The 26,949-nt window shown below is 41.3% G+C and overlaps 1 protein-coding gene across 5 annotated transcripts; it reads left to right on the plus strand.

Moving 5' to 3' along the window:
* The first annotated feature begins 121 nt into the window (after window positions 1-121).
* On the plus strand, window positions 122-26,801 carry fbrs (fibrosin). 5 transcript variants are annotated; one of them, XM_004565869.6, is made up of 18 exons: window positions 122-2,018; window positions 5,077-5,244; window positions 5,511-5,537; window positions 7,298-7,327; window positions 7,516-7,564; window positions 9,222-9,549; window positions 9,665-9,873; window positions 11,746-11,981; window positions 12,071-12,115; window positions 12,216-12,323; window positions 13,920-13,985; window positions 14,134-14,175; window positions 14,578-14,649; window positions 14,745-14,883; window positions 15,974-16,054; window positions 16,187-16,270; window positions 21,126-21,342; window positions 23,858-26,801. In XM_004565869.6, exons 1-18 carry the CDS (start codon window positions 1,716-1,718, stop codon window positions 25,401-25,403), a joined length of 3,750 nt encoding a protein of 1,249 aa, XP_004565926.3. In that variant the 5' UTR covers window positions 122-1,715; the 3' UTR covers window positions 25,404-26,801. The 5 variants fall into 5 exon arrangements, with proteins under 5 accessions (XP_004565926.3, XP_023009627.3, XP_004565927.3 ...); XM_004565867.6 differs by having other exon boundaries at window positions 124-2,018; window positions 11,743-11,981; XM_023153858.3 differs by having other exon boundaries at window positions 125-2,018; window positions 9,668-9,873; window positions 11,743-11,981.
* Window positions 26,802-26,949: the final 148 nt, after the last annotated feature.

Consider the following 26,949-nt stretch of genomic DNA (forward strand, 5'->3'; position numbering starts at 1 on the left):
GAGGTGGCTATTTTTCCTTATTTACTGTTTTCGCGCTGTCCTTAGAAGACGCTTTTTTTCTCTTTATGTGCAAAAATGTTATGTTGTAGACATTGAAAGAAATATTATATATTATAATTTGGCTCTTTAAAAATCTTCTGGGTGTGGAGTTTCTTTATGAAAACTAAAAACCTGACAGGACATCTCGGTCTCCATAGGGTGGCAGTAGCGGAGTAGCAGTAGCAGCGGAGGTACCAATCAGCCTGCCTGATGACTGAGGAAGAAGAGCGGAGCACACAATGCACTGCACGGTTGACAAGGGTTGTGTCTCCCTGGTTTTCGCGATAAATCTCCAGTTCAGTACAAACTCTCGAAGAGGCAGCAGTGGAACCGACCTGTTTCTTTCTTTATAACCTACACACTGGATTTATCGAGGGAAAAAAAGAATTCGGTGACCGGAAACGACGGCGATTGGTCAAGCTTCTCCTAAACATTGGATTACAGAGGCTGCATGAAGGAGCTGCCCAGCCCAACGGGGCTCGGCCGACACCCTCGTTTATGGAAATCGACCCCGAGGCTTTGATGCTTGGGCCTCGGTTTTTTTCCTTTATGATGGAGGTGGAACGACTCAACAGTTTTATGTGAAGGAGAGGGATATTATTTCGTGGATAATTCGTAGAATAAAAACCCGCTTCCGTATTCTTCCTGCTTCCTCTTAAAAAATTAGAGATAGTTGGTTGTTGCTAACAGCTGGATTGGCTAACGCTGACTAGCATCCATGCTAATGTTACGTCTTTCTTTTGATGCGACTCAGCTACCACTATCGGCCATCAACAACCCGACAGGAGAAGATTTTGCCCTCTTGGCTGCTGATTATTAGTTATATTCACACTCCACAGCCCGGCTTATCAGTGTTTACAGAAACGTTTTAAGAATAAAGTTGTATTCTTAGTTTGTCGGGCTTATATTATTATAAATTGAATTAGCCGCGTATAGGCTAACTGACGTTCGCTAACAGCAGCCATTTACTATTTAAAGTAAAGCAGACAGCTCTTTTTATTCCTCGTAAGGCGTAAATTAGAGTAACTGTCAGTATTAAACGTTCAGTTTCACAGTAATATGCAACGTCTCGTAATAGTCGTTATCAGGCCTGGCTAACTAGCTAATCAATTTGCTACTAATTTTGTCAGCGTGTGCAGAAATTAAGGAAATCACAAACAGTTTGTTGATTTAATCTGTGCCGAAAACAGCATTATTTTCAATCTGTTACTCCTGCGGAGGCAATCTCGCCCTGCTTTGGGTGTAACACAGCCAGACTTGTGTTTTATTGTTTACATGTTTACAACTTGTGTGGTTATCGCTTGGATTTCCTGCTAGCTAGCACGCTAGCTAACGTTAGCCGTCAACGACACACAATCAGCGATGTCCTGACATTCGCGTTAATGTCGCCGATGTTTTGAATTCCCATGTGGATGTAAGTTTGTTTTCAGATTTCAGAAATGACACTAACATTTCGCCGAGAGAACGGCACTGATGCCAGCAGCATACTGCTGTCAGAGGACGGTAAATAATAGCCACTGGTTTCCATTAACGCCATTTTAACAGAGGTTCTCGGAGAGGGCCTGTGTGGTGGTGTTTTTATTCGCGGTTCGGTACCTTCAACCGGGCCGGGACTTGCGTAAAAAAGTGCCTTTGGGAATCTCACCTAAGTTGCGAAAAGGAGGTGGCATTTGAACATGGAGGGCCCGAGCCGAAACACCGGATTCAGGCAGAGCCGGCGATCCCGTTCCCAGCGCGACAGGGAGCGGCGGAGGAGGCGAGTGGATCTGGCCGAGGAGCGGGCCACATCCCTGTCCTCGGGCTCCGATCGGGAGGCATGTGGGACCAACAGCGTGCTGGGTCCCGGTGGGAGAGAGTGCCGACCAGGGTTTGGCAGACACAGGCCTCCACGCCGGAGGAAGAGGGAGTCTGTGTCCTGCGAGGAAGAAATCATTGATGGCTTCGCTATTGCGAGCTTCATCAGCTTGGAGGCTCTGGAGGTGATTGTCATAATTTGGTGTTTTTTACACCCCACTAATCAGCTGTTATTCATGTGTACTTTCAGCGTTAGTGTTCGGTGGGGATTTGGCACCCTCCTTTCCTCTAATTTATTAAATAATCACCATCCTCGTAGGTGGTTGCTTTAATACTCATCTTTGTAAATTAAATCATCCAAGGGTGTGAAGGGATGCAGATTGAGCCCCTAAAGCGTGACAACAATCCACTCCCCAATCCTCTGATGGCTCCTGGAGAGGCCTCAATTATTCATGATCTAATTTTTTAGAGGTGTTGATGAGCTGTGAAGTGGCCTTTGTAGATAAAGCAAGAACAAGAAAAACATTAAGAAAAGATCGTTTAACTATTTTCTGAGTTTGCGCTGTCACAAAGCTTTTCTTCAGACTCTCAAGATTTAAAGTCAGGACGCATATCGATGTCAGTACCTCATATTGAATCCAGTTTTGATTCTAAAGGTGTTAAATAAACCAGTAAATGCAGATAATACTGACTCTATGCCCCCAAGTCACCCCAAAATGCCCATTTGGAAAAGAACAGTCCCTGATATGTATTTGATGGGTTTTCTGGCTCAAAATTAGGCCTTTGATGGGTGACTACACGCATAAGCATGACTGATTCCCATATAGTCATAAAAAGTGTATGTGTTTCCTGATTTTTCCCTATGTGATAAAAAGCATGTGCCAAAGGTAGATCAAGTTAAACCCAACTTCAAAAAAAACTGTACTGCTTTGGCCCTTTGGTGGAAGACCAATTTTTTTGTATGTACGTAGCAAAAAAAGTACATTTTACGTTTAATTATTTACAAGATGTTGGCATGTGGTAATTTGTGGATAATCTTTGATAGTAGTTTAATCTGCCTTTGTACTGATGTCATTTGCGTGCGTCTTACATCTGCATCAGTTTGAGGAAGCAAATTATTTGCCAATAGGTCCCACAGTAAAACTGCCCATTCACACACATACAGCTGCGCTGTTCTTCTAGGTAACTTCATTTTACAGTCAAATGGACCCATGAAGTATTAGAAACTGCTAACAGAGAAAAAGGAAAGAGACCTGCCAAAAAATTTACTGCTCTATACCAATGAAACGTCGTAAGTCCCTTTTTGTTAAAAAAAAAAAAAAAAAAAGAAACCATATCCTGTCTGTAGTTTTTCTGTAAAACATTTTTAAAAAGGGACTTTTCCAAATTAGACAAACAGACTGTGTTAGTTTGCATGAATTTACCTGCAAGTCATTCTGAGTTTATTTGCCTTTTTAAGTGTAATCTAAGTAGTTTTGCTCAAAATGACCCCATGGAAGTGAATAATAACGATTGGTCTGTAGTTAAGGCACACAGTTTGTGTAACTTTACTAATCAACTAACTAATATGTTAGTTTTCTTTTTAATTTTGGCCATTGAAAACACAAATATATTTAAACTTGAATAAAAGTTGGGCCTAATATAAAATAAAACTCGTTAATGTTTTAAATGTGGGACATACAGTGCTGTATGCCAGTCAAATGTTTAAAAAAAACCAACAAAAAACTAGCAATTTTTAGATCTCAGGTATAAGGAAATGTATATTTAATGTGGCTCTTTTTGGTGAAGGAAAATCAGCATAAACTAAACTTTTATAAGTGGGTTCAATTTACTCCAGTTTAAAATGCATTTTTATTTTTCAAATAGCTGAAAATCACATACTGCATAGCTTTTGCGGTAAGCGTAGGTGAACCAGTCATGCTTATTTTTTTTTTTGCAGTCACTCCTGAAAGACGAGAAATATCCTGCATATGCGTGTCATATCAGAGTTGTGCCGTCTGAAAAACGTGCCTTTGGTGGTGACTAACAGTGATCAGTCCGGATGTAGTTAAGGCAAAGAGTCTGTGGGACCATACTTAACAGAAGTCTGCAGATTTTCCTGTATTTTAGGACTCACTGTAAATGGTTATTTCTGTCAAATAAGATTAAAAAAAATTGTCAACTTAAAGCAAAATCAACATCAACTTTCAATGTAATTTGATTGATTTGCTCCATTGAACCTTTTCACCATTACTCTCTTTGACCTTTATATTGTTTGTGACATTCCAGCAACTGGTTAAATTTATCAGCAGTTTTCTGAAAGAGTGATTTTTTTTTTTTTTTTTTTTTCCCCCCTGTTTAAATAATTTTGTTGTTGTAATTTGTCGTTGCCTTGAGGGCTGATACTTTCCAGCAGTTCGTCAAAGAAAGGCGACAAGGCTGAATAATGATTGTTTGTAGCGGAGATGCGTTACTCGTCTCACCGCTCCGCTGATTTTTCTTCTCACTGCTGGGGGTATATAAGTAGGGAAGATAAATGGCCAGAAAAATGAGAAACCATGTACACTCCTTACTGTAGATTTTTCTCAGAAAGGTATTGATTAAACTCTTGAGTAATTGTTTAGACTGTAAGTTGTTATATCAATTTTATTTATCCTCTATAGAGAAATTTTGGTTGCTCTTAAAGACACATGTTAAGTTCTTTTAACCAGTTTAACAATCAGTTTCTTTTTCTCAAGCAATTTGGACATTTTTCTTCATTAAATGGTCCAAATATTTCAGTCAAATAAGGTTGTTACCTGAAGTTATTCCTCAAAGACTTATTGTGAGCCAAGAAAAATCTCATACATATTTATTTATTGCATATCAAAGTTTTTATTTGCTTAAAATGTGCTGTTGGGGGGTGACTGCATACCTAAATATGATTGGGTCGCATGTAATAAAGAGGGAAAAAGTATTACCTTATATTCTTTGGTAAAAACTCTGGACACCACAGGTAAAAGACGCCCTTTGAAAGGGAGGTCATGTACAATGCTTCAGTTAAATATATTGTCAAAACAAGCAATATAATTGAGTCCACACACAAACAGCTCCAGTAATATCCTCATGCTGGCTCATCTTTTTTTTTTTTCTTCTATTTTTATGAACAGCAAAAATTAGGACTAATAAGCCTGTAGCTTGCCTTTGGGTCTTTGGCCTCAGGCTTACACATTAATGCTTATTTATCCACATTTAAATCCACATATTTTTTCTCCTCCTTATCAGATGGACTGTTCTTTGAAGCCCAGTCAGCGAACTGATATGCTGGGAAGGAGGAACAAGGGGAAGAGAGGGCCGGAGGAGAACGGCGGAGGACCGCTGTCAGAGCCGGAGGAAGGAGCCCCGCCCAGCAGCTATTGGAATAATAGTAGAAATAAGAGAAGAAAGATAGAGGTGAAACTGACTTTACTACCATGTTAGATGTCACTGAGATAATTCCTAATCAAACACACAATGTTTATACTTCTGTAGCGGTAATCACCTGTATATCCTGCTATTGAGAAAATGACCTTGTAAAACAGGTTCACATTCACGCTCTTGCACGAATTTTGACAACACCTATCGTCCAGGCAGTCCAGAGTGATTAATCACATCCATGAAAGGTTTAGAGCTAACTGAAACTCACTGAAGCTTATTTTATTCCTTTTTTCCCCCCTTAGGGGCAACCTCTGGAGACTGGCTATATTGTAAGTTTCTTTTCTGCTAATGTCCAGTGTTTCCCACACAGACTTTATTTGGGCATGCCTCATTTACTAGACATGAAGCTCTACACAGTATAGCCTGCCATTACTTAAATTGCACACTTTTATTTCTTAGCGTATTAACAGTGTCATAATTATAACATTTGTTTAACTAATCCGACATAACAATCTTTCTCTACTCTGTCCATGAGTGCACTGCTGTAAAGGAAAAGGCTGCGCTTTGTTTAGAACACAGAACATATTAAATGTTATGAAAATATCCAATTTTATCATTCGTGACAAACATTATCTGTATGTCATAGACTTAAAAATCATGTGGTCCACATGGTAACAAGGAGACAAAATAATTTAAAATTTCTGAAACTATTACAATAATACTTGATGGAACAAATAGTGAAGTAAAAAATATAAATGGAAAAAGCAAAGAAAAGTTGGAATCCATGTATTTCTGCTTGCATGCACACAGGCATACGTGGATGTGCAGACTGTGTCCGCTGATGTGTTGCAAAGCATGCCCAGCAGGTTTTAGTTTCCATTAGATTGATCTAATCTCTTCCTGTTAAGATCAGTCTAAATAGTTGAGCTTGTCTCAAACTTGAGATATAACTGGAGGCATTTCCCCTGGAAAAAAAAGGGTTTAGATTTATTGATCTACTAAAGTAGATATAAATCCCTTCTGGGTTGCATTGGGAAGGCCACAGTGTTAAAAACATGCAGAGCTACCTGCTCGGGGGGGGGGGTCCCTTGTGAATAGGGGAGCAGCCAAAAATAGACTTGCGCTGAGAGAATGGGATGATTGATTTACATGAGGACAATCCTGCTTGCTCTCATTTTAATCCCTCTGATGTCTAAATCATCATCTGTGACAGCCCCAACTCTAGCTCCTGTCCCTGTATTACAAGAAAGGCAGAAACGACTTTACATGTTTGTTTTCTTTGGACACCTGTTATGATGTGACACTATAACAGAAATACAACAGGCAGAGCTGAAGATGCTAAGAGTGACCAGGATGGACAGGATTAGAAACGAGTATTTCCGAGGGACAGCTCAGGTTGAGCAGTTTGGAAACCAAAGTTAGAGAGGTGAAGCTGAGGTGGTTTGGACATGTGCAGAGGAGGGATAGTGGATATACTAGGCAGGAGGAAAAGAGGAAGAGCTCAGAAGAAGTTCATGTAAAGGAGGGGACACACACACACAGGGTTGGTGTGACAGGAGGATTCAAGGGGTGGATGGAGGCAGATAATCTGCTGTGGCAACCCTTAAAAGCAGCAGCCAAAATAAGAAGAATTGTCATTTAGAATGATTAATGTCTTTATCCTGAGATAACAAGACTTTGGAGTTTGGCTTGAAAGTGAAGCTGGGACGAGAGGCAGTTTATTATCACTCTGCTATTTATTATCATAACGTGTACATAATCTAATTTATTTAAGAAAATGTGTGCCCCACAGATAGTTTACTTTGCGAGTCATGTCACTGTGATTTAAAAAGTTAATCTGAAAACATGGTAAATGAATTGGAAAATGTAAAACCGGGAACATGGTGGGAAATAAAACAAATGAATCTAAAATATGAGGAATCAAGGCAAAATATTAATAAGAAAAAGAATAGAATAAACCCCACTAGGTTAATATTTTAAAATATAATTCTGTGGGGAAACACTGTTGTGATGAAGTTGGTTTACATTCGTTGGCTGACATATTGTAATAAACATAAATGTTTTCTTCTGCCTTATTTTCCTCTTTCAGTGTGACACAGAGAGTGACACAGGAGACAAGGTGTGTGTTGTTTACCAATATTCTTATCAAGAGTTTCCATGTTTGGTTATGTTTGTGTAGATAAAATTATTATTATTATTAGAGGGATCCTACCACAGTCATGTTCTCTTCAGTTGTAATCTTAAAAAATGTGTTGATTAAAATGGAGACTCGTTCTAATAAAATCCTCCTCTTGTTTTCCCGTGTAGGCCTCCGACAATGACATGGATCCAGTGTTCACAGTCAGCACTAGGAAAGGTTTGAGAAATTTACTATTGGCATTTCTTTCCTGCTGCTTTACATTCAGGAAACGCTGAACTGATGTGTCAGTCAGTGGGCTCCCACAGGGCTAAACTTAGATCTTAACAGAAAACGAGTTAAACAGGCTCAATTGTTTTCGTTCTTTTAGTTATTACACAAAGTGGAGCTGATTAAAATCTGCAGATAATGAAATGAGAGAATACAGACATGTGCTGCATACGGAAACATGAGGTGGAAGGAAACGTTAGAAAAATATTTTGGAGACCTGGAGAGGGTACAGAAGATGGTATCGTCACTGTCTGAGACTTCTTTTAATCTCCAGAAAAAGTATTGTTAGATTTAAAATAGAACCCACTTGCTTTTTGTTTCATTTACCTCAGTTTATTTTATTAAGATAAGAAAATACCATCTTAAATACAAACTAAAGAAGACAAAGAGCCACTGCTACTCTGCATTAAAAGGAGCTGCTTAAGGTGGTTTGGGTATCTGACTCAGACAACACCTCCTAAATGAGGCGTTTTACGCATGCCTGCTGTGGAGGAGACCCAGAAAACGCCTTCTTATCCCCCACCAGAAGAAGTGGGGGAGCTGGCTGGGTGAGGAGGTCTGGGCCTGTCTTAGACTGTTAGACTGAGACTCTGATCCGGACCTGGAAAAGTGATATAAAATGGATGGATGGATAAACCCATCAGTGGTTATTCAGTTTTGTTGGATGTATTCATCAAAGGAACAATTATGAAAACAATTATAAACATAAATGTGTATGCTTTGTAAACCTTTCAGAAGCTTAGTGGTCCAGATCAGACTCCTTCACTCCCAGTATCACAGTCACAGGTAGAAAGGGGTGCATCCAAAGTCCTTCTAGAAACAAGTTCAGCCACCCTGACAGCCCTTCTGTACATTTATTTAGATGCCTTATTTAAATTAACTTTAATTTAAATGGTCATTTGGATATAATAAACTGCATTTCTGCAACCACTAGTAAAATATGATTTTAAAAAATCATTTTGTCATAACTTATACTTGGTGTTTAGTTTCATGACATGACTTATTTCGGCAGAGACACCATGCTAATTCTTGTTCTGGACAGGAATTAAAGAAAAGCCAAGAAAACGGTTATGTTTTTAACCAGTTTTGTTAAATTAACTTGACTAAACATGGACATAACAGCAAGCAGGACAAACGCCATCTCCTAAAGATGTTCCCGTAAATGGCACTGAAATGTTGTTAGAGACGCAGCAAAGATTTTTAATATATGACTGTTTAGTTTCAAACATTTACCCGCCTGTGGCAGACGGCTGATCATCTTTTTTTCTGCTGCATACTCAGATCCAGGTCCATGTTTTTATGGTTAATTGATTAGGTTATTAAAAACTGTGTACCACTCTGTCTTTGACTTCTAAGGAACATGAGGCTAAAACACTGAGATGGCAGTTAGTTTGCAGGAATTCATGCTGACAGTGGAGGTGGGGGCAAAAAAGTATTTAATCAGGTTGGAACATCGGATTGTTGCGTCCAAATTTTTTAACTTTGGGTTTAATCACACTCAAGTGGTCAAGCCAGTTTTGGCTGTTCTGAGGGTGTTTTGCTTTGGAAGACCTTTGTCCTTCCTGCAGGAGTTGAGAAATTGCTGACTGGTTTTCTCTTCTCTCAGTTGTCGATCCCGCCCCTTCAAACATGGGCTCATCTGTGGGCAAAAGCTGCCCGTCTCTGCCGGTGCGCTTTGGTGGCGTCTCACGGTTAATGGTGACTCCACGGGTGTCTGGGCTGGAGCGAAGTCAGGAGAAAAACCTGGAGCCACACTTCCCTGAGCCGGTTTCTTCTTCTACCTCTTCCCCCTTCTTCCCCGGCCTGCCTTCCCACTCCCCGGTCACGGTGCCCCGGTCCAGCCCAGTCAACGGCGGCAGCCGCCACAACAGCAGCCCCCCGCTCTCCAAACCCAAGCCCTCTTTGCCCCCTCGAACTCAATCCATCTACAACAGGTATGAAACATACTGAAAACTGAAGCTCAATTTCTTCTTTCATCCCTCTGATGTTGTCTTCTACATCTCTTTGGCTCAACTGTTGTGTTTTGTGTTTGTGTTTTCTCGGCGGCAGCAGCACCCCAGTCAAGCCTCAACCGTCTGCTTCATCTGTCGGGACTTCCTCATCTTCCATTCTTCCCCCACCTCCTTCCGCCAGTGTTTCTCTGCCCTTCTCAAGGGGCTCAGGATCCTCAGGGCCTCTCCGACCCCCATCCCGAACCAGCTCTGGAGCATTGTTCACATCCTCACCTGGCCTTCCTCCGCCTCCACCTCTGCTGCAAGGTACAGCTCACCCGACAGAAGCGGGTACAGCAAAACAGAAATGCTTCATTTCACCGTTTCAGTTGTTTATGGGAATGTGATGACTAATGTGTTGCAAAAATAAACCAAACCCAGACTTCCCCAGGCGGTTGTCTGGGTTTGTCTGGGGTGTTGAGGAAGTTGTGTATTGATGAACTGAGATCGGGTCTCATAAGCACAGCATGTGTTGCATAAAGTAGAAGTTGCATGTAAGTATCACTTCAGTAGTTGTAACTCTTTTGTTCATGTATCTGTGAGATTAACTTTAGTTTATGTTTCCCACACACATACCTGGTTTATTAACCTTTATGAGTATTTGGCAACAATTTTAGGATTTGTTTTTCTTTTCATCTGGCAAAAGGAAATCATGAGCAACCAGCTCTTATTTTGAAAGTTGAGCCATCCTTTGGTTCTCATGTTTTCAGCTTTGTTTATGGCCACTGTGTTGGTTGTGGTGCACACCAATTATCATTGTTCTCACAGATCTGTAACCATTTATACAGACCTGGCAGTCTTTTCCTAAACGATGGGTGTCACAACTCAGAGAAAACCTCAACTTCAGTACTGACACAGGAATAGAAGAAGTCAAAACAGGAAGCAGAATGATTAGAGGGTTTTTTTTGTTTTCTTTTCTTTTCCCAAAGCTGTTGTTTCAGTATCTGCCCCTCTTATAATCTCTCCGAACTCCTGCCTTGATATAGAATTCAAATGACAGTAGAGACTGACCCACTTGCACACTTGTCTCAGCCTGGTAAAAATTAGCAGTAATATAACACCAAAGCCTGGTGCACGCCTGCATATTTTTAATTTTTTTTTTGTCACTCTTTGTGTGCTCGACCATTCGTAAGGGCAACTGCTGTTGCAGCTTTCATCAATATCTATTAGCTGCTTCCACAAAGAGGATCTTGTCCACTCTGTGATATAAGTGCAAACCCTTGAGAAAACCTGGGCTGTAACAAGTGTTTATTTCCACCTATAGTTTTTATCAACAACCTTTTTTTTCCTGACATCAACAAGACAAATATCTAAATAAAAACTGAGGCAGGAGAACAAAAACTATGATGGCACGAAAACACGAAATGCAACACGAAATGTGGCAGAGAGATGAGATCCAATCAGAAGTAATCTGCTTGTGTGGTAAGATTAGACGTGTACATTTGAGTTGCCCTCAGGAAATCTTTTCAACTAGCGCCCATGCTCCCTGTTTCTCACGAAAATGCAACAAAATGACACATGGACACATTTTGTATTTGATGCTGAGGAAAATAAGACTTTAGAAACTCTATGGAGGAATTCTCATTGTTAAAAACACAGCAAACTTTTACACTTTATATTAACTGAATAAACTTTATATTTAGTCTACTATAAGCTTATGACCTTTAGTCCACTCAAACTGAAGAAATTTAGTGTCTTAAATTCTGATTAATTTATATCTTGATGCACAAGCTCACGCAAAAGACCCTTAAGAGTCAGCTACGTCGTAGGCTCCGCATAGATTCAAGGCAGAAGTCTAAATAAGCTTGATTGGAGCTTGAACTTGTGGATGACTGGTTGGTGTGCGTCTATGCTGAACTTGCAAGCAGCTACAGAGCAGAATAAGGGCTACCTGTGCCAGATGCAGTTGTGGTGGTGTAGTTAGTTCTTCTGCTAGATAAGACTCCCTGAAGAAGCAGGTAATGAATAATTTGGTGCTTGATAAACAAAATATTCACAGATCAGAAGATTTACCTCCACACATCCCTTTTAAGCATTGTTTGAATTTCTGAACTTGACCGCCAGTGTAAACAGAATTTTATGTTCTTTAATTTATTTTCCCGTTGCCTTCCACTAATTACTGCCTCGTTATTCCAGCAGAGCGTGAGGGCAGACGCAGCGTCCCCGGGGCTGAAAATAACCCGGCAGGCCGCTCCACTCCAGGAGGCCCAGCAGCGCCGAGCTCCACGCAGGGCTCATCGAGCCGGACGTCTCAGAACCAGACGAGCATCCCGGCGATGGCGTTCCAGTTCCATCAGCACAACCACCAGCACCAACACACGCACACGCATCAACACTTCACGCCCTTCCTGACCCCAGCTACGGCGTCTCCGATGGTGAGAGAGACTCTGCTGTTTTACTCCTGTTTTAAACTCCACTGCAGCTGGAATGTGTTGACCCATCTCAACTGTTTTTGTCTTTTTAGTTCGATAAGTACCCAGGCAAAATGGACGGGCTGTACCGACACACTGTGAGTATCTGAGAATAGTGCATGGAAACGGGAACTAAAACTGTAGGCGTATTTTGAAAGTCGTGTACCGGCCACTAAGGTGTGTTTGTGTTTGTGCCAGATCTACCCAACGTACACGCCGCCCTCAGTGCAGGGTATTCAGATTCCCCCTCCTCCTCCTCCTCCTCCTGGGCATTTCAGCTCATTGCAAGGGGCATTTCAGCCAAAGGTGAGGAAAACTCTCCTTGTGTCTGTGTGTTAGCATGATGTTGTTTTTTTTTTTTGTTGTTTTTTTTCAGGCGATAACTTCCACGTCACGGTTTATTTGAGCTCCCTGCGATGACAATGTCACAGTGTCACAAGCACTAGAGGCAAATTTGCCAACAATCCAGTTTTTCGCAGGTTTAAACGAGGAAGCTTATATTTTAAGTTCCTCGTTTTGTTGTTTCTCCCAGAAACTCCAGTAATTTCGACCAGTAACCTATCACACTCAAGTTGGAATAACTATAATAAATGCATCCGTTTGCCTTAGGGCTCAGTCACACCGGTTCTAGAGGTCTGTGTGAGTGATCCCTACTGTTTGGAGAGTTGCTTGAAAGCAAGTGCAAATAATTTGGCGTCAGCTGTACAATTTACAGGTGCCAGGTTTTTGGTGATTCGCCCTCTCCAGCAACCACTGGCCAGATGCACATTTTTGCAGCCAGAGCGTCACAGATAGGTCCCTAGTGTGTGACTGAGTCCTTAAGTGTTTTATTTGACAGAATTTGTTTGATAGAATTCAACACTTTCAGTGTAACCTGGGAACCCATAACCTGATTAAAATGGCACGTGTGCAGCTAACCTCTGCGCAGGCAGAAGAGTTAGATGCTGAATAAACTAGTTCACTGTTGACCCATATGTGCGATGTGTTTGATGTGTGCCACGTCCCAGTAGGGAAACGGCAACTTCATCTCCCCATTTGAAGCTGGTGGTGGTACAACCGCTAAAATGAATTGCAAAAGGATGTTTTGTCATAGCGTAGAGGTGCAGGCAGATGATTTCCTGTAAAGCAAGAAATGTCAAATTTTTGTTATGAAGTAATAAAATTTAAGTGTCTTTGTTTTTAATAATGTTGATTGACATTTTGCTAATTTAATCAGGAATGCCTGAAGCCTGTTTTCTGGTCATTTTCTTCTGTTTACATGTAAATTATGTGTATTTGTTGCCTGTTGAGCTTAACGGGCTTTTTGCAACCATTGCCAAATGTTGATCGGGTACTTGACAAATCTAAATCTTCCTTTTATGAGAAGGAAACAACTTGAACTTAATTTGAACCTTACCAAGGACGTCCAGGTGGTGTTAATGAAGTAAATCCAGTGCACTGTGAATTTGTGTCTCAGCCACTCAAACAATTTTGGTTTTGAACTATATTTCAAATAAAACTAGATGTAGAAAAAAAATAACATTTGCAGCCAATTTTTCTACCAAATTAAGCAGCTGAAAAGGCAGACCAGACCAGAGTGCAAAAAATATTTCTTTAAAGTGGCACGTTCCTATTCTGCATCAGTGCGTTTTTATCTGTCACATCAAATCCTGGATTTTCAAATCTAAATGTTGACAGGTATGACTAGAGGCTAGTCGAATGAGCGGCACTCATCTAACAGCATGGGTGCTTTAGTTAACTGACTTCCTAAGGCTCTTGCAGTGTCTCTTGGGTTTGACCTGGCTGCATTAGTTAGAGTAAAAATACATTAATGTTAGCGCTAAGAGAGCAAAGAATAACGCCAGGTGTAGGCTGTGGCTCATGTGTTTGTGCTGTGTCAGTGATAGCCTCTTTGTCCCTCAGGGAACGGGTCCTGATATACAACGATTTGGGGTTGTGCCTTCCCACCTGCAGCCCAAAGACCCCAGGGTAAGGACACTGCGCTTTACTCTCGCGATGGCAAATTTGCAGTATAGGCTAGGATGTGCTGCAGCACAGTCACTACAGCAGAAACTACTCCTGAGAAAGAGCAAGATGTGCAGATTAAAAGTGGTTTTACACTTCTCTTCTCTTGTAGCTTACTGAACACTTTGGGACATCAACATTGAAAATCACAAATGTAAGCAGAAACAGATGTTTTTGAATCCCTCTGCTCCTTTCAGTTCTTTAGTCTGCATCACTGTCTCACAACTTCACGCACTCTTTGCACTAATCTCATCTTGACTACTACTGGTCTATTTTCTGCTCTTGCACACTCGGTTAGATTTTTCAGACCTAGAAATTATGCTATGATGTATGCGGTTATTCTTTTCACCGCCTTTCCTTTTTTAAAAATATATACATAACCAAACTTGAGCCGGGCCCCAGATTTTAACTTTTTCTCCTGCTGCAAAACCTCAAGCTTGTATGGAGGTTAGAAAAGATATTCTTGAACTGCAGGATCTGCCTCTGTGTACAAAGGCTTTAAAGTTGTAGATTCAAGATTTGTAGAATAACACAGTGTCTTTTTTGTGCTGCGCAGAAACCAGGAAAATGGTGTGCTATGCATGTTCAGGTGGCCTACATGATCCACAACCATCAGAGAAAAGTAAAGGTGAGTGTCTCTTACTGACATCATGTGGGGAGAGATTTAATTGCCACTATGCAAAGATGACAGTATGAGGTTTAACTCTTCTGCCCTTCATTCAGCTCATGCAGGCTGATCCTCACAAACTGGACTTCCGCAGTGACCCGTTGGCCCGTTTTTCTGGAGCTGGTGGACTGGGTCCAATGCCCTTACCTCCTGCTCATGACCTGACCAGACCTCCCAGTCTGTTCTCAGCTGCAGGTGCTTGCCTTTTAATGTTTCGGTGTCCCAGCTGGTAAAATGTAATTTATTTATTTATGTCTGTGCACAGATTGTTGCTGTAAATAATGTGCAACAAGACAAACAGGATTCAGGCTGTCAGTGTCTTTAAAATCATAATTCTTTGTGGATTTAATGGTTAACAAGTGCAAATCTGTGCTTTAGACTAGCGTGTGAACATTGCATTTACAAATCCAGGCTTCTTCAGTATCCTCACAACTGAATTTCTCGTATTCTGCCAAGAAATTTAAAACTACATAAACAAAAATTATAAATCCCAGCCGTCACATCCCTAAGTAAATACTGCTAATACTACAACTTGTTTGCTATTGCAGCTGTATTGGTGTTTAATGGATTTGAAGCTAGTCAACAAAGTATGTGCAACATCTGCAAGTACTGCTCTAGAATTGCACAAGATGGCAAAAAACACAAACAGCGGTGATAAGTCCAAGACAACGAACACTGGAGAGGAATAAAACAAATCAAGAAAAACCCCTCAAAAGATTTAAAAGTGAAAACAACAATCAAAGCTTGGTGCATTTAATTATTTAAAATGAATAAAGAAAAATTTACTAGTTTTCCTAGATAATATCAATATTATATTCCTTATTGATAATACAATTATATTAAAAGTATACCATATGAAATGTTAAATGAATGACGTCACTGTTTGCAACCAGAGCAGCAACCAAAAGTTGTTTGTTTTTGTTTTTTTTTAAATTCAGTTTGAGATGAGTTTCCTCATTTCAGTTTAGTTTTTATTATTATTTTTAAGGTTTTGTTTTTTGTAGTTGCGTTATTAGTAGTTGTTGCTTTAAATGTTATAACTGGGACCAAAAGAGTGAGCTTTAGGCTGATGGTGGTGATTCTGTGGTCAGTTTAAGAATACTTTTTCGAACTTATCAGCGAATCAGGGCCAAAGATGTGATCGGTTTCTTCTGATGTCTCTGATCACTCTTGGACTTTGTGTCCTTCTGTAGCTTTGCTGTTTGGTGTGTGAGTAGCATGTTGAGCTTGATTTGAATATTCTTGAGATATTTTTTTGTTTTGTTTTATTATCTCTTTCCCTCAGGTCCAGTCAATCCACCCTCGGCTCCTTTCATCTCTCCATCAGCGCCACACTCCTCTTTCCTCGCACCGACTCCACACTTGGGTAAAATCAGTTCAAACTTGAAAGATTTTTATTTTTAACTCATGACAGTAACGTTTTTTTATAAATGTTTAGTTGATGAAACCAGGATTTTAGCTTGTTGTTGTAAAACTGTTTTTAATGGTTGTGTTTTAGATCTGTATGGCCGATCGCCGTCCTTCACCCCGCTGGGAGCTCTGGGTTCTGGTGCCTTTGGAGGACTTGGGAGTCCAACACTGGGTCAGTTTCTCAGCATCTCTACGCCTGATGTGCAAAGCTTAAAGGATCAGTTCAGAGTCTTTCAAATCTACCTGAATGTAGCCCTCACATGTCACACGGATGTTGAAAGAGTTTCTGCGGGCTTCTTAGTTCTTACTTCCAAATCAAAATTAAAGGTGTAAAAGTGCCTCTGCTCCACAGTTTGGCTCAGTCCAGATAAAACTGAACCACAGCTCGGTGTCCTTGTAGTGTAGAGAAAGTGTTTTTTGGATGGTTCACGCTTGGTCTAACAACATTACAACAACAGTTAACATTTTCTCACGGGCCAATAGAAGCCTTGCCATTGTCTATGAGGGAAAACGGTCCTTTCAGGTCATGTTACAGATCGTATTGAATAAAAAAGGAAGTCTATCCAGTCAGATCAACCTTAAAACCCCAACTAGACCAAAGGAGCGTTTATTTATAATTCTCTTGGCAAACTAAAACCCCCGAACACAAAGCTCATCGCACACCGCTTTGTAGCTTGGCTACTAGCAGACATTTTAGTCTCTAACTACATAGGTAACCTGGAATGTGTTCACCACCCCTCACGTCAATCAGGAATATTCTTCACTCCTAGTCATTGTCCCGTTAGTCACTCACCTCAAAGTTGATCGTTGGGACCTGCCCTCCTCCCGTCACTAGTAATAGTTTTGCTGGATTTCTTTGACCTCTCGTGGCTTACTGTTGACACCACTTGAACCTTTATAACATTGACATATACAGCTGGGCTCAACCTCACTAATGGTAGTGTTGGCTTAACCGATGCTCAGTAATGGTCTAAAACCTAACAAACAAAAACACTAACTCGATGATGTTGGTGTTGCTTTTCTTGGATTCCTTTGACAACATGTTGGCCTCTTAAATAAGTTCTTGAGCTAAACTGTTCTGAGCTGCGTTTGGGTCACCGTAATCGTTCCATTTCACCACACAGGCCAGTAGGTGATCTTTTCCTAAAGGTTCAAAATCCACAGTTTGTGCAAACATCGAACAACACTTCAGCAGTCAGATGAATATAATGAATTGGATGTCTTCTCCCTGGCTGTTGTACAACAGGTACTGTGTGCTAATAACCTGATGAAATTATCAGGAAGTATCTCAGCTCTGTGCCTCGACAGGGAAATGCTGCTTGGGGAAGCATGTGGAGGGGAAACTGCCAAATATCTGTTTGGCTATCTCAAACTACTGAAGATAAACTTGGAAATTCATGTGGATTTTGCCCCCTCGTGTTTTAGTGTAGTCTCACATTTAATGGCTCATGTAGACAGGTGGGATAATTATAGTCAGCAGCAATTCAGCATATGTGTGACATGTGTGTTAAAACAGGTATTTAAATATCCAAACTGATCCTTTAAGTCCTGCTTCAGTGCGTGAGCTTTCTTAATGGTGTGTGGAGTGTTTCCACCTGGGTGACTGAGTTTTTGGAGTCTGTAATGATTTAATTTAATTGCCAAAGAAACATCTTAATTGTTTAGTTTAAGGACAGACCAAACTAGTCTTCACTCATGTAGTGCAGCGAGGGGCTGTCACGATACTTGATGTCAGCTAGAGGTAAAGTTACAGGATCGAGGAGTCTGGAGGGTCTCCCATTGAAGGATGTGAAGCACTATAGGACAATTGTAGTTTAAAAAAAAGTCAAATCATTGCAATTCTATCAGTCACACTGATCTGTAATGTTGCTTAGAGCCTTTCAGGCTGAAAACTGGCCTGATGAGGGACGACTGTAAATGAAAGCACGACTGGCCTGAATGCTGTTAATGCTGTTAGGTCTAAGTTTTTATTCTAACCTTGTGCTATCAGAATTTGGGGAAAAAATTCTACTGAAATTCTAACAAGCTAATAGCACAAAATGGCTTAAATAAGGATTAAAATTATATAAAGATCAATAAAATGGAATACAATAAAACACCTGTAGTATATATTATGGTAATAATAAACAAATCTTGAATCAAAATGAATACAATGAAGTAAAACAAGCACAGATTTAAACAAAAATATGAACTAATATTATTGTATAAAATAAGATATTAACTCATTCACTGCCAGCCATTGGCAGTGAATGAGTTAAACCCATTGACTCATTCACTGCCATTGACGGCTATAGACGTCAATGGCAGTGAATGAGTTAAAATTACTTTTACTTTAAAGAACTGAGTGGTTTTTTAAACCTTACTTACCAGATGTCTCTGTATTTCCTTATTTCTGACTGTTTAATAAACAAATGTATTTTATTCTGATATAAGTGAAACTCCAATTTAAAAACAACAAAAAAAAAACTGCTTTTTTTTTTTTTTATCCCAACAAATTCAACTTAATTATACTGGATTTTTTTCCTGTATGTGTGTATATTTAAAAAACAAAACAAACAAAAAACAAAACAAAAAACTGAGAACTACCCAAGATGCTTGGCATCTTTCCTCTGAGGAAAATGACCAAAAGTATAATTTATTTATACATTTTTTTGTGTAATGGGCTTTAATTTGCTCAAGCATAAATACTTTTGGTCTATCAAAAATCTAAAAATATCAGGTTAATGCCCAGACAACTTAACAAAGACCTCTTTGCTTTAACTACATGTGGCACAGTCGTGGTTGCTTGGTATGTGTGGCCAGTTTTAATTCAATTCAGTTTTATTTAATACAGCGCCAAATCACAACACCAGTCGCCTCAAGGCGCTTTATATTGTAAAGTAGAGCCTACAATAACTGACAGTAGATCAGCTGTGCAGTGTTGACACTTCAGTCACATTTTGAGTTTTGATTTTGAAATGTGACGTTATCGTGCCACCCCTTACTGCAACACGTAAGATTAAATTAATCTTTAAATTGTAAAAACATCTGTCTGGGTGTGTTGGGGCATTTACTGTGCTAGTGAGACGACGATGATGATGATGATGATGATGAAGAAAGGAGGAGGAGATGGTTTTGACTTGTTGATTTGCACGACTGCTGGTTCACTCTGATTGGGAGCTTCTCTTTATGTCATAATTGTGTTTTCATGCATATAAGCTTGTGTTTTCTAACCTGAGGTGGCCTCCCCTGCCTAAAGTTTTACTGATTGATTTGATCTGCAGCTGCTACTTCTTTTAGATTTACATTTAACAGTCTTATCTGCTCCTGTGGTGTGGGTGTTGGGCTAGCCGTTAGCTTCAGTAAAAACAGAAACTGAGGTGGCTGATAAACATTCAGCATAGCCTGACACACTCATAAGAGAGATTTATGATGGTACCTGGTTACCTTCCCTGAAGCCAGTCGGTATAATTTGGGGAACTGAGCTCCTGTAACCCAGCCTCTCATTACTACTGTCTGTCTGTACAGCTTTGAGTGTTGACCAGGTTTGAATTTTTAACACTCAAAGGTCACAGTTTGGTATTTAACTTAAATTTAGGCTCATTATTTGTGCAAAATGTAAAGATTGTTAGTATACCTGAGGGGTTGTAAAGTCAGATAAATTAAGGTAAACTTTGAAGAAAGATCCATTTAGAAATGCCCTAAATTAAGTTGACTATAGCTTCAGAGATGCACAAACGTTTTTCAGCATCTGTTTTTGATTAAACTTTATTGTAAGCGTCCAAACAGACTGTAGAGAGACGCACGGTGACTGGCTGACTGACTCAACCCATATATTGTGTGGATTTGGCTGCAGGAAGGCCAAATAATATTACTGAACACTCTCATATCTATTAGATATTACCACATCTATTATTGAAGCTGTAGAAAATGTAAAAGGAAAAACAAGCTTGCTGAGACTAGGCATAAGACTAAGCTTTACATGTGCTACAGCTGAGTCACTGCTGACTTCTGGCTTCATACAAGGTTGGAGAGGGAAAGTTCACACAACTTCCTCTAGTTTATATTCTTCCTGTCCTGCTTGGCCAAAGTGTACTGTCACGGTCCAGAGGAGGTGCAGGAGCCTTGTTCCCTCTCAGACAATGTGAATTAAAGTAATTAAAAAAAATATTTCTGGACATTTTATCCAATGAAACAAAACCTACCCTGGCTTTAAGTAAGAATTTAACTGAAAATCCATCTTATCAGCTTTAGATACCAGACTATTTGGATATTATTTGGTTGGTTTAGAGATTACATCCCCAGCCCTATGTTTTTACTTTCATTACTGGTACAGGTTTTGGGATGTTAGCCAAAAGTTTAGAGTTTAAACCCTGAGCCATCCTTTTGCTTGTGAGTAGGGTAAACTAGTCTTCGAGCTCGGGCCGAGGTGTTTGTCATCATGCTTTTCTCCCCTCTTAATGCTTTTCTTTCCTGTCTCATAGCACAGCTACAGCTCAGCAGTCACTGTCACAGAGACATGCTGTGCTGGGCTTTGTCACTGATATACAAGTAAAAGGTTGGATGCATTAATTTGAGTAACGAGAAAGTCAAGTCCACCATGAACGTATGGATTTCTGTCCAATTGGAAAACAATCAGGGTTTGTTGGGAGGTTGTCCCATTGTTTAGTTGTGTTTGATCAACTAGACAAAGCTGGGCGAGTTAATAAAAGTACCCAGTACTAAACTATATCAATTAAAGGGTTACAAGAGGTTTGATTGTTTAGCAAGGGTCAATTTCTTTTGAAGATTTCCTTTGTATGTGCTGCAGAAGAGGGTGTTGAAGGAAGTTAAGCGTTAAATAACTGGACTTGTTACTGAGAGGTGTTTTTACTGCTTTCAGTTTGAACTGCTACTTTCTAAAATAATATTAGATGCTAACAATAATACTTGGTGTAAAGCATGTGTTTTTACAACCAGTAGATTATCAAATATTTAATGTGAAAGTCAAAGGTGAAGATTTGCCTGTAGTGTTTTCTAACATAAAAAAAAATGTGTTTCATTTGCAGCCGGCTCCGTCTTTGGTCCTAAAGACTCACCAGCCAGTGTAGTCGGGGGCTTGTCTACCCCAAACCATCATGATCCGTGGAACCGTCTCCATGGTGGCCCGCCTGGATTCTCCGCCGGACCCAGCTGGGCTAAAGGAGCAGATAGGAGGGACGAGAGGGAACGAGTGAAGGAAGGCGAGAGAAGAGACATCCCTCACATCAAGGATGAAAAGGACAGGTATGAAATTAAACTGGTTTTAAGTCAGTGTAGGTTCTAAGTCATCCAGGTCATGGGAATCTTAACTGCTTGAGTTAAGGCAGCTGGACTTTGAACTACCAGCCATCTACAAGTCTTGAGATCTATTCTTACATCATTTACTTGATGGCAAGGTTGGCTCGTCGACTTCATGAAACTAAAAGTTCATTTGTCTTTAACTTAAGCCTTTAAGGCTAATTTATAAATAAAACAATACATTTTTTCTGTATTGTGTGGCATTATTTAGTGTTAATCTCGTCTCTGCAAATAGAATGCAAAAGTAATCACTCTGGGCCAGACTAAAAGCATTTTATTCCACAGTGAAGCATTACAAAGATAGGACAGCTGCTGGGCTTAACTGTGTTACCCCTGTTGGGTATAGTAGTCTGTAGGTAATGCCTTTGATGGTAAGGAGGCTGTAAGACTTGCAGTAAGATGCCTCAGGGGGATCAATGCAGTGCAAGTACAAAAAGTTATGTCCCCTTCGTTTTCAAAGCTATCCACTGGGCACGATTGGATGGTGGGTCATATGTTGGACTTCCCTGTTCCATGGTGTCCTGCTTGTTTTGCTTGGCTTTCACTCACAAACCCAAACACATGCCTATGACATGAGATACAAATGCACAATTAAGTCTTTGACGATGGCTGAAAGATTCATTCAGTCGTTTTATTTTACATGCATGAATACAGTCATGTTGGAAACCCACAAATATTCGCTTCTAACAACCAACCAAACAAGAAACAGTACAGCCGATACCTTGAGTCAAGTTACAGTTGCATATATTGACTTACCAGGAGATCCACAGAGGTTTAATACATTTCAATGCTGCCTTTATTTAAACTACTTATTAAAAAAAATATCTGTATGCTTGACCGTGAGTTGTTGCAGACCAGCCAGCAGCAGGCAGAGAAGGGAACAGAGAGGAAAAACTTTTGAGTGTGTGAATTTACTAAATTAATGAACACGTTTGAGCTTGCATTAAAACCACAGACAGACAGCTGTTTATTCTAACAGTGGTGAACACAGCGCCCTTTAACAGCTGAGGTTGTGGGAAGGGAGTCTCTCTTATTGTGTTAGACAAGTTATTTACCTCGAGAAAAGTGTAAACCGTTACCAGCAGGTGCAGGGGAGGGAAATAATTATAGATCACCTGCTGAATTTGTAAGTTTGCTCACTCATAAAGAAATAAGCAGCTTCTAATTTTTATGGTCGTTTCATTTTAGCGGAGAGAGACAGAAACTTGACCAAAACTCCAGAAAAAACACACTACATAAAAATTACAAATTGACTTGCATGTCATTGAGTGAAAAAAGTATTTGATCTCCAACTACCCAAGCAGAATACTGGCTCACATAGATTGTAATCCCAGTCAATCAATTACAGATACTCCTGCCCTCATCTTGTTATGTATAAAGCACACGTGTCCACACGTTGATTTTCTTCCATTACGCTATTTTGGTGAGAAAATAGTGCTGTCAAGAGATGTCAGGGAAAGCTTGTAGTCCTGCAAGAAGCTTGGTGGGAAGGTGGGAACTGTTGGTGCGATTATTCAGAAATGGCAGAAACATAAAATACGTTTGCAGCCCAAAACTGCACGGGAGGAGCTTGTTAATGATCTGAAAGCAGTTGGGACCAGTTAGCAAGAACACCATTGGTAACACAGTACACCATGACCCAAAAAGCACCATCCCCACAGTTGAGCACGGAGGTGGAAACATTATGCTTTGGGGCTGTTTTTTGTGCTAAGGGTATGCGACGATTTCACCTCACTTAGTGGCCAATGATTGGACCCATGTACTGTAAATTCTTGGACGAGAACCTCCTTCCCTCAGCTAGAAGACTGAAAATGGGTTTTCCAGAATGACAATGGCCCAAAACGTACCACCAAGGCAGCCAAAGAAGAAGCACATTAAGGTCATGGAGTGGCCTAGCCAGTCTCCAGACCTCAGTCTTATAGAAAACCTGTGGAGGGAGTAGAAGCTTCAGGCAGCAGCCAAGACACCTATTGGATTCAGTTTCTGTAAAGAGCAGTGGTCCAGAATTCCTCTTGAGATGTGTGCAGACCTGGTGACAAACTACAAGAAACACCACTGTGCTTGTCAACAAGGGTTTCTTCACCAAGTACTAAGTCATATTTTGCTTGAGGATTAAATACTTATTAAACAATCTATACTTTTTGTTGAATGCGTATTTTCTGGACTTTTTTTCCAATCTTGTGTCTCCCTCCACTAGAATAAAAGAATCAAAATATTAGAGACAGTTCATTTCTTTTAAAGTGAGCAAACTTGCTGCAGTGTAACGTTCACAGAACTGGAAACTGAATTAAATTGTAATCTATGTGGAAAACTGGTGTGGCAGGTATTAAGCTCTACTGCTTCAGGCCTCCAGTTTTAATATTAAAAATACAAATATCAGGAGCTTGAATGTTGTTTAAATATCTTCCAGCTGCTTAAAAATCTAGCATCCCCTGAACTTTGTATGCTTTTTGTTTTGCAGAGACATGCTGTACGGCCCACCTGTGAGGATATCTCCAGTCGGTCCTTCCTATAAGCCCCGCAGCAGCACCCCAGTCTCACACATCAATGGCCACAGCAGCACCCTGGGGGGGACCATTGGACCTATTGAGGACCTGACACGCAGCTTAAACAGAGACAGAGACCGCGATAGAGACAGAGATGTGGAGAAGAGGCCAGTGCTGTCTACGTCTTCAAGGGGGCCTCCTCTTGGATCTTCTTCTTTAGTAGCAGACAGGGACAGGCCGCGGTCTTCCTCATCTTCTGTGCTCACTCCTCCCCCACCTTCTAACCGCTCTGCCCAATCTCCCTTGGACCTGTACCCCCGCTCAGTGGCTTCCACACCGCACAACTCCCACAACGAGTCCTCGCACTCCCAAAGAGACGGTAGCCTTCCCTCTTCCTCCACTGCTTCCTCTTCTGTTTCTTCATTGTCTCAGACCAAGAAGCCTGATCGGACCTCGACGCCCCAGTCCAAACCTTCCATGCAAATTCAAGTGAAACAGGAGCGGAAGGAGGAGCCGGAGCACATCCCCATCTCCCACCATCCCCTAGCACCCAGCCACAGCTTTGACCGCCCCAACAGCCATCCTCACCACCCCAGTTCTGGCACCCCTTCTTCTTCCTCTTTATCTCTGACTCCTACTCCAGGTGTCCCTCTCCCACCACCTACTCCAAACCCACCTTCGCACCAGCAGATGTCCCTGCTGGAACGCACAAGAACCATTGAAGCATATCTGGGGGGCGCAGTGGGTCCTGGAGGGTTGGTAGTCGGTCCTGGTGGTGAACGTTTTCCCCACGGTCCACCTCAAGGACCATCACAGGGCGCACATAGCTTCCCTTGGGACCCGTGGAGGGAGCAGCAACATCAGCATCGTAGGGAGGCTTTAGCATTTCGGTCAGACCATCACCTAGCCCTGCGACCTGAACATCACCTGGCTCAGCTGTTCCGGCATCAGCGCCTTTTTGAGGCAGAAAGGGCCGCTGTAGCCGCAGCAGTGGTGCCCCACCCACAGCCTTCTACCTCTAATGCCTCCTCCTCTGCTGTTCGCCCCGACTTCAGCCTCATGGCGCATCCCTTTGATCGCCATCCTCAGCTCGGACCCCCAGGAGGTGGGCTGATGGATGAGGAGCAGCGGATCCAGATCTTTAGGGAAGACTATCGTAATTTAATGCACCTGCACCTCCCTCCTGGCTCTCACCTGTCCAGCCCCTCTCACGCTGCTACTGCCCCTCACCTGGATCAGCTTCACCCTCTCGCCCACTCTCTCCCTCCGGGAGCTTCTGGTGCTCACCAGCACCACCCGGGCTTCTACTCCCGCCTCACCCCGCTCATCCCACCCCACATGGCCAACGGTATCCTGGCAAAGACCACGGCGGGCTTGGTGGGACCTCTTCAGGTGGGGGCGCCGCCTCCGCTCATTCCGTCCGTCACCAATCGGTCGGCCACACCCCCCCGCAGCTCTAGACTCGCAGGTCCAGGTGAGCTGGCACTGTACAGCGCCCACAAAGACGCAGAATCCAGATAGTACAGGGACAACACTGGAGGAGATTAAGGGAAATGTCAGGATCACTGTGCTGCTCTCAACCTGCCCCTTTTCCTCTTGCAGACTACTAAACCCCGACCTTCCAATTACACAACCAAACCACCCCCGCACCCCTCCAAACAATGTTTAAAAACAAAAAAGGAAGGAGGTGATGGCAGGAAGGGGAAAAAGCAAGGCATGGAATAAGCCCAATGGTTCTATCATTGCAATTTAAAGGTACATGGTTTCTGTGCATCCTTGGTGTATTTTTATTTTATACTGAAAGTTTTCAGAAGAGGCAGAGGACAGCTTTTTCATTTGTCAGGTGAATTATTTTCCATACTTTTTTTTTTTTTCTTAAGCAAGCCTTTTCCACGTGGATTTGGAAACGACTTCCAGAGGGGATAAATGCCCAGGGGTTTGTTTGTCCACGGCTTGGTTAATTTATGGGATACTTCAAAGCCCTCCGCTACATGTATCAACCCTGCTTTTAGGTGTTGTGGGTGAGGGTTTATTTTGGAAATACAGTGGTAAAGTGGTCCTCTCTTCTGTTTTTGTTGGTGTGTCACTGCGCAAAGACAGATTACCGATGAGACCATTTCACGAAGATCATTCAGCATCGTACCTCAGTTTCCTGCTTTACCCCCCAAAATCCAACTTCAGACCCCTCAGCTTCAATTTTGACATTGTTTTGAAAAAACTTTTTGTTTTTCTTTGTTGGTTTTCAAAGGATGAATGGCGAAATGAACTGTGCTACACTGTGAACACAGTGTCTTTAGAGCTTCCTGTAAGTGTTTCCCAGTCTCCTCTTGAATATACGAGCAGGACCAGATTATAGTAGTCTAGAGAAATTGCCTTTGTAATTATTATTCTTAACATTAATTATCTTCTATAATAATAAATATATTCACTGTTATGTTATTTGTCATTGTTTTGGGTATCAACCAGTACTCTGTCCCCGGGTAGTAATGTTTCAAATCATCCAGAAAGGCCTGCTTCACAAAAAATTCTTCAGTGCTTGTGAACATTAAAGCCGCATCCATCGCAACCTCTGGCCTCTTCAAGAATCTCATCTGTGACTATAATGCTAAGAGAGAGAGAGGTTTGCCTGTGCGTCTCACTGGTTGTGTGTGTTATATCCATTTGGGAGTATGGGAGCCTTGTACATTGAACTGTCGAGTTGTTTCTTCAACAAAAGTAAGTTATATACACGGATAAGTGGGATGTGTGCTGAAGAACTGAAAAGGAAAAAAAACATATAAGGACTGTCAAAAGACAACTAGCAGTGGGTATCCTGAGAGGGAAAAGACTGGGTCGATTATTTTAATATGACCGTTTTATACCTTTCGAACCCCTCCCCTAGAGACCACAAAGAATAATTATTAAATGAATTGTTGTTTACACTGTTGTGTGCGTCTTTTGTCCTGAATCTTTAAATACACCTGCTCTACACTTCGTTAGGTAGGAACCACCTCGCCCCCTTTTACCTTCAGAACTGCTTCTTTGTGGCAGAGGTTAATCAAGATAACTATCCCCCTCACCATTACAC

Source organism: Maylandia zebra, linkage group LG8, assembly GCF_041146795.1.
Source record: "Maylandia zebra isolate NMK-2024a linkage group LG8, Mzebra_GT3a, whole genome shotgun sequence".
In the NCBI taxonomy this organism is placed as follows: domain Eukaryota; kingdom Metazoa; phylum Chordata; class Actinopteri; order Cichliformes; family Cichlidae; genus Maylandia; species Maylandia zebra.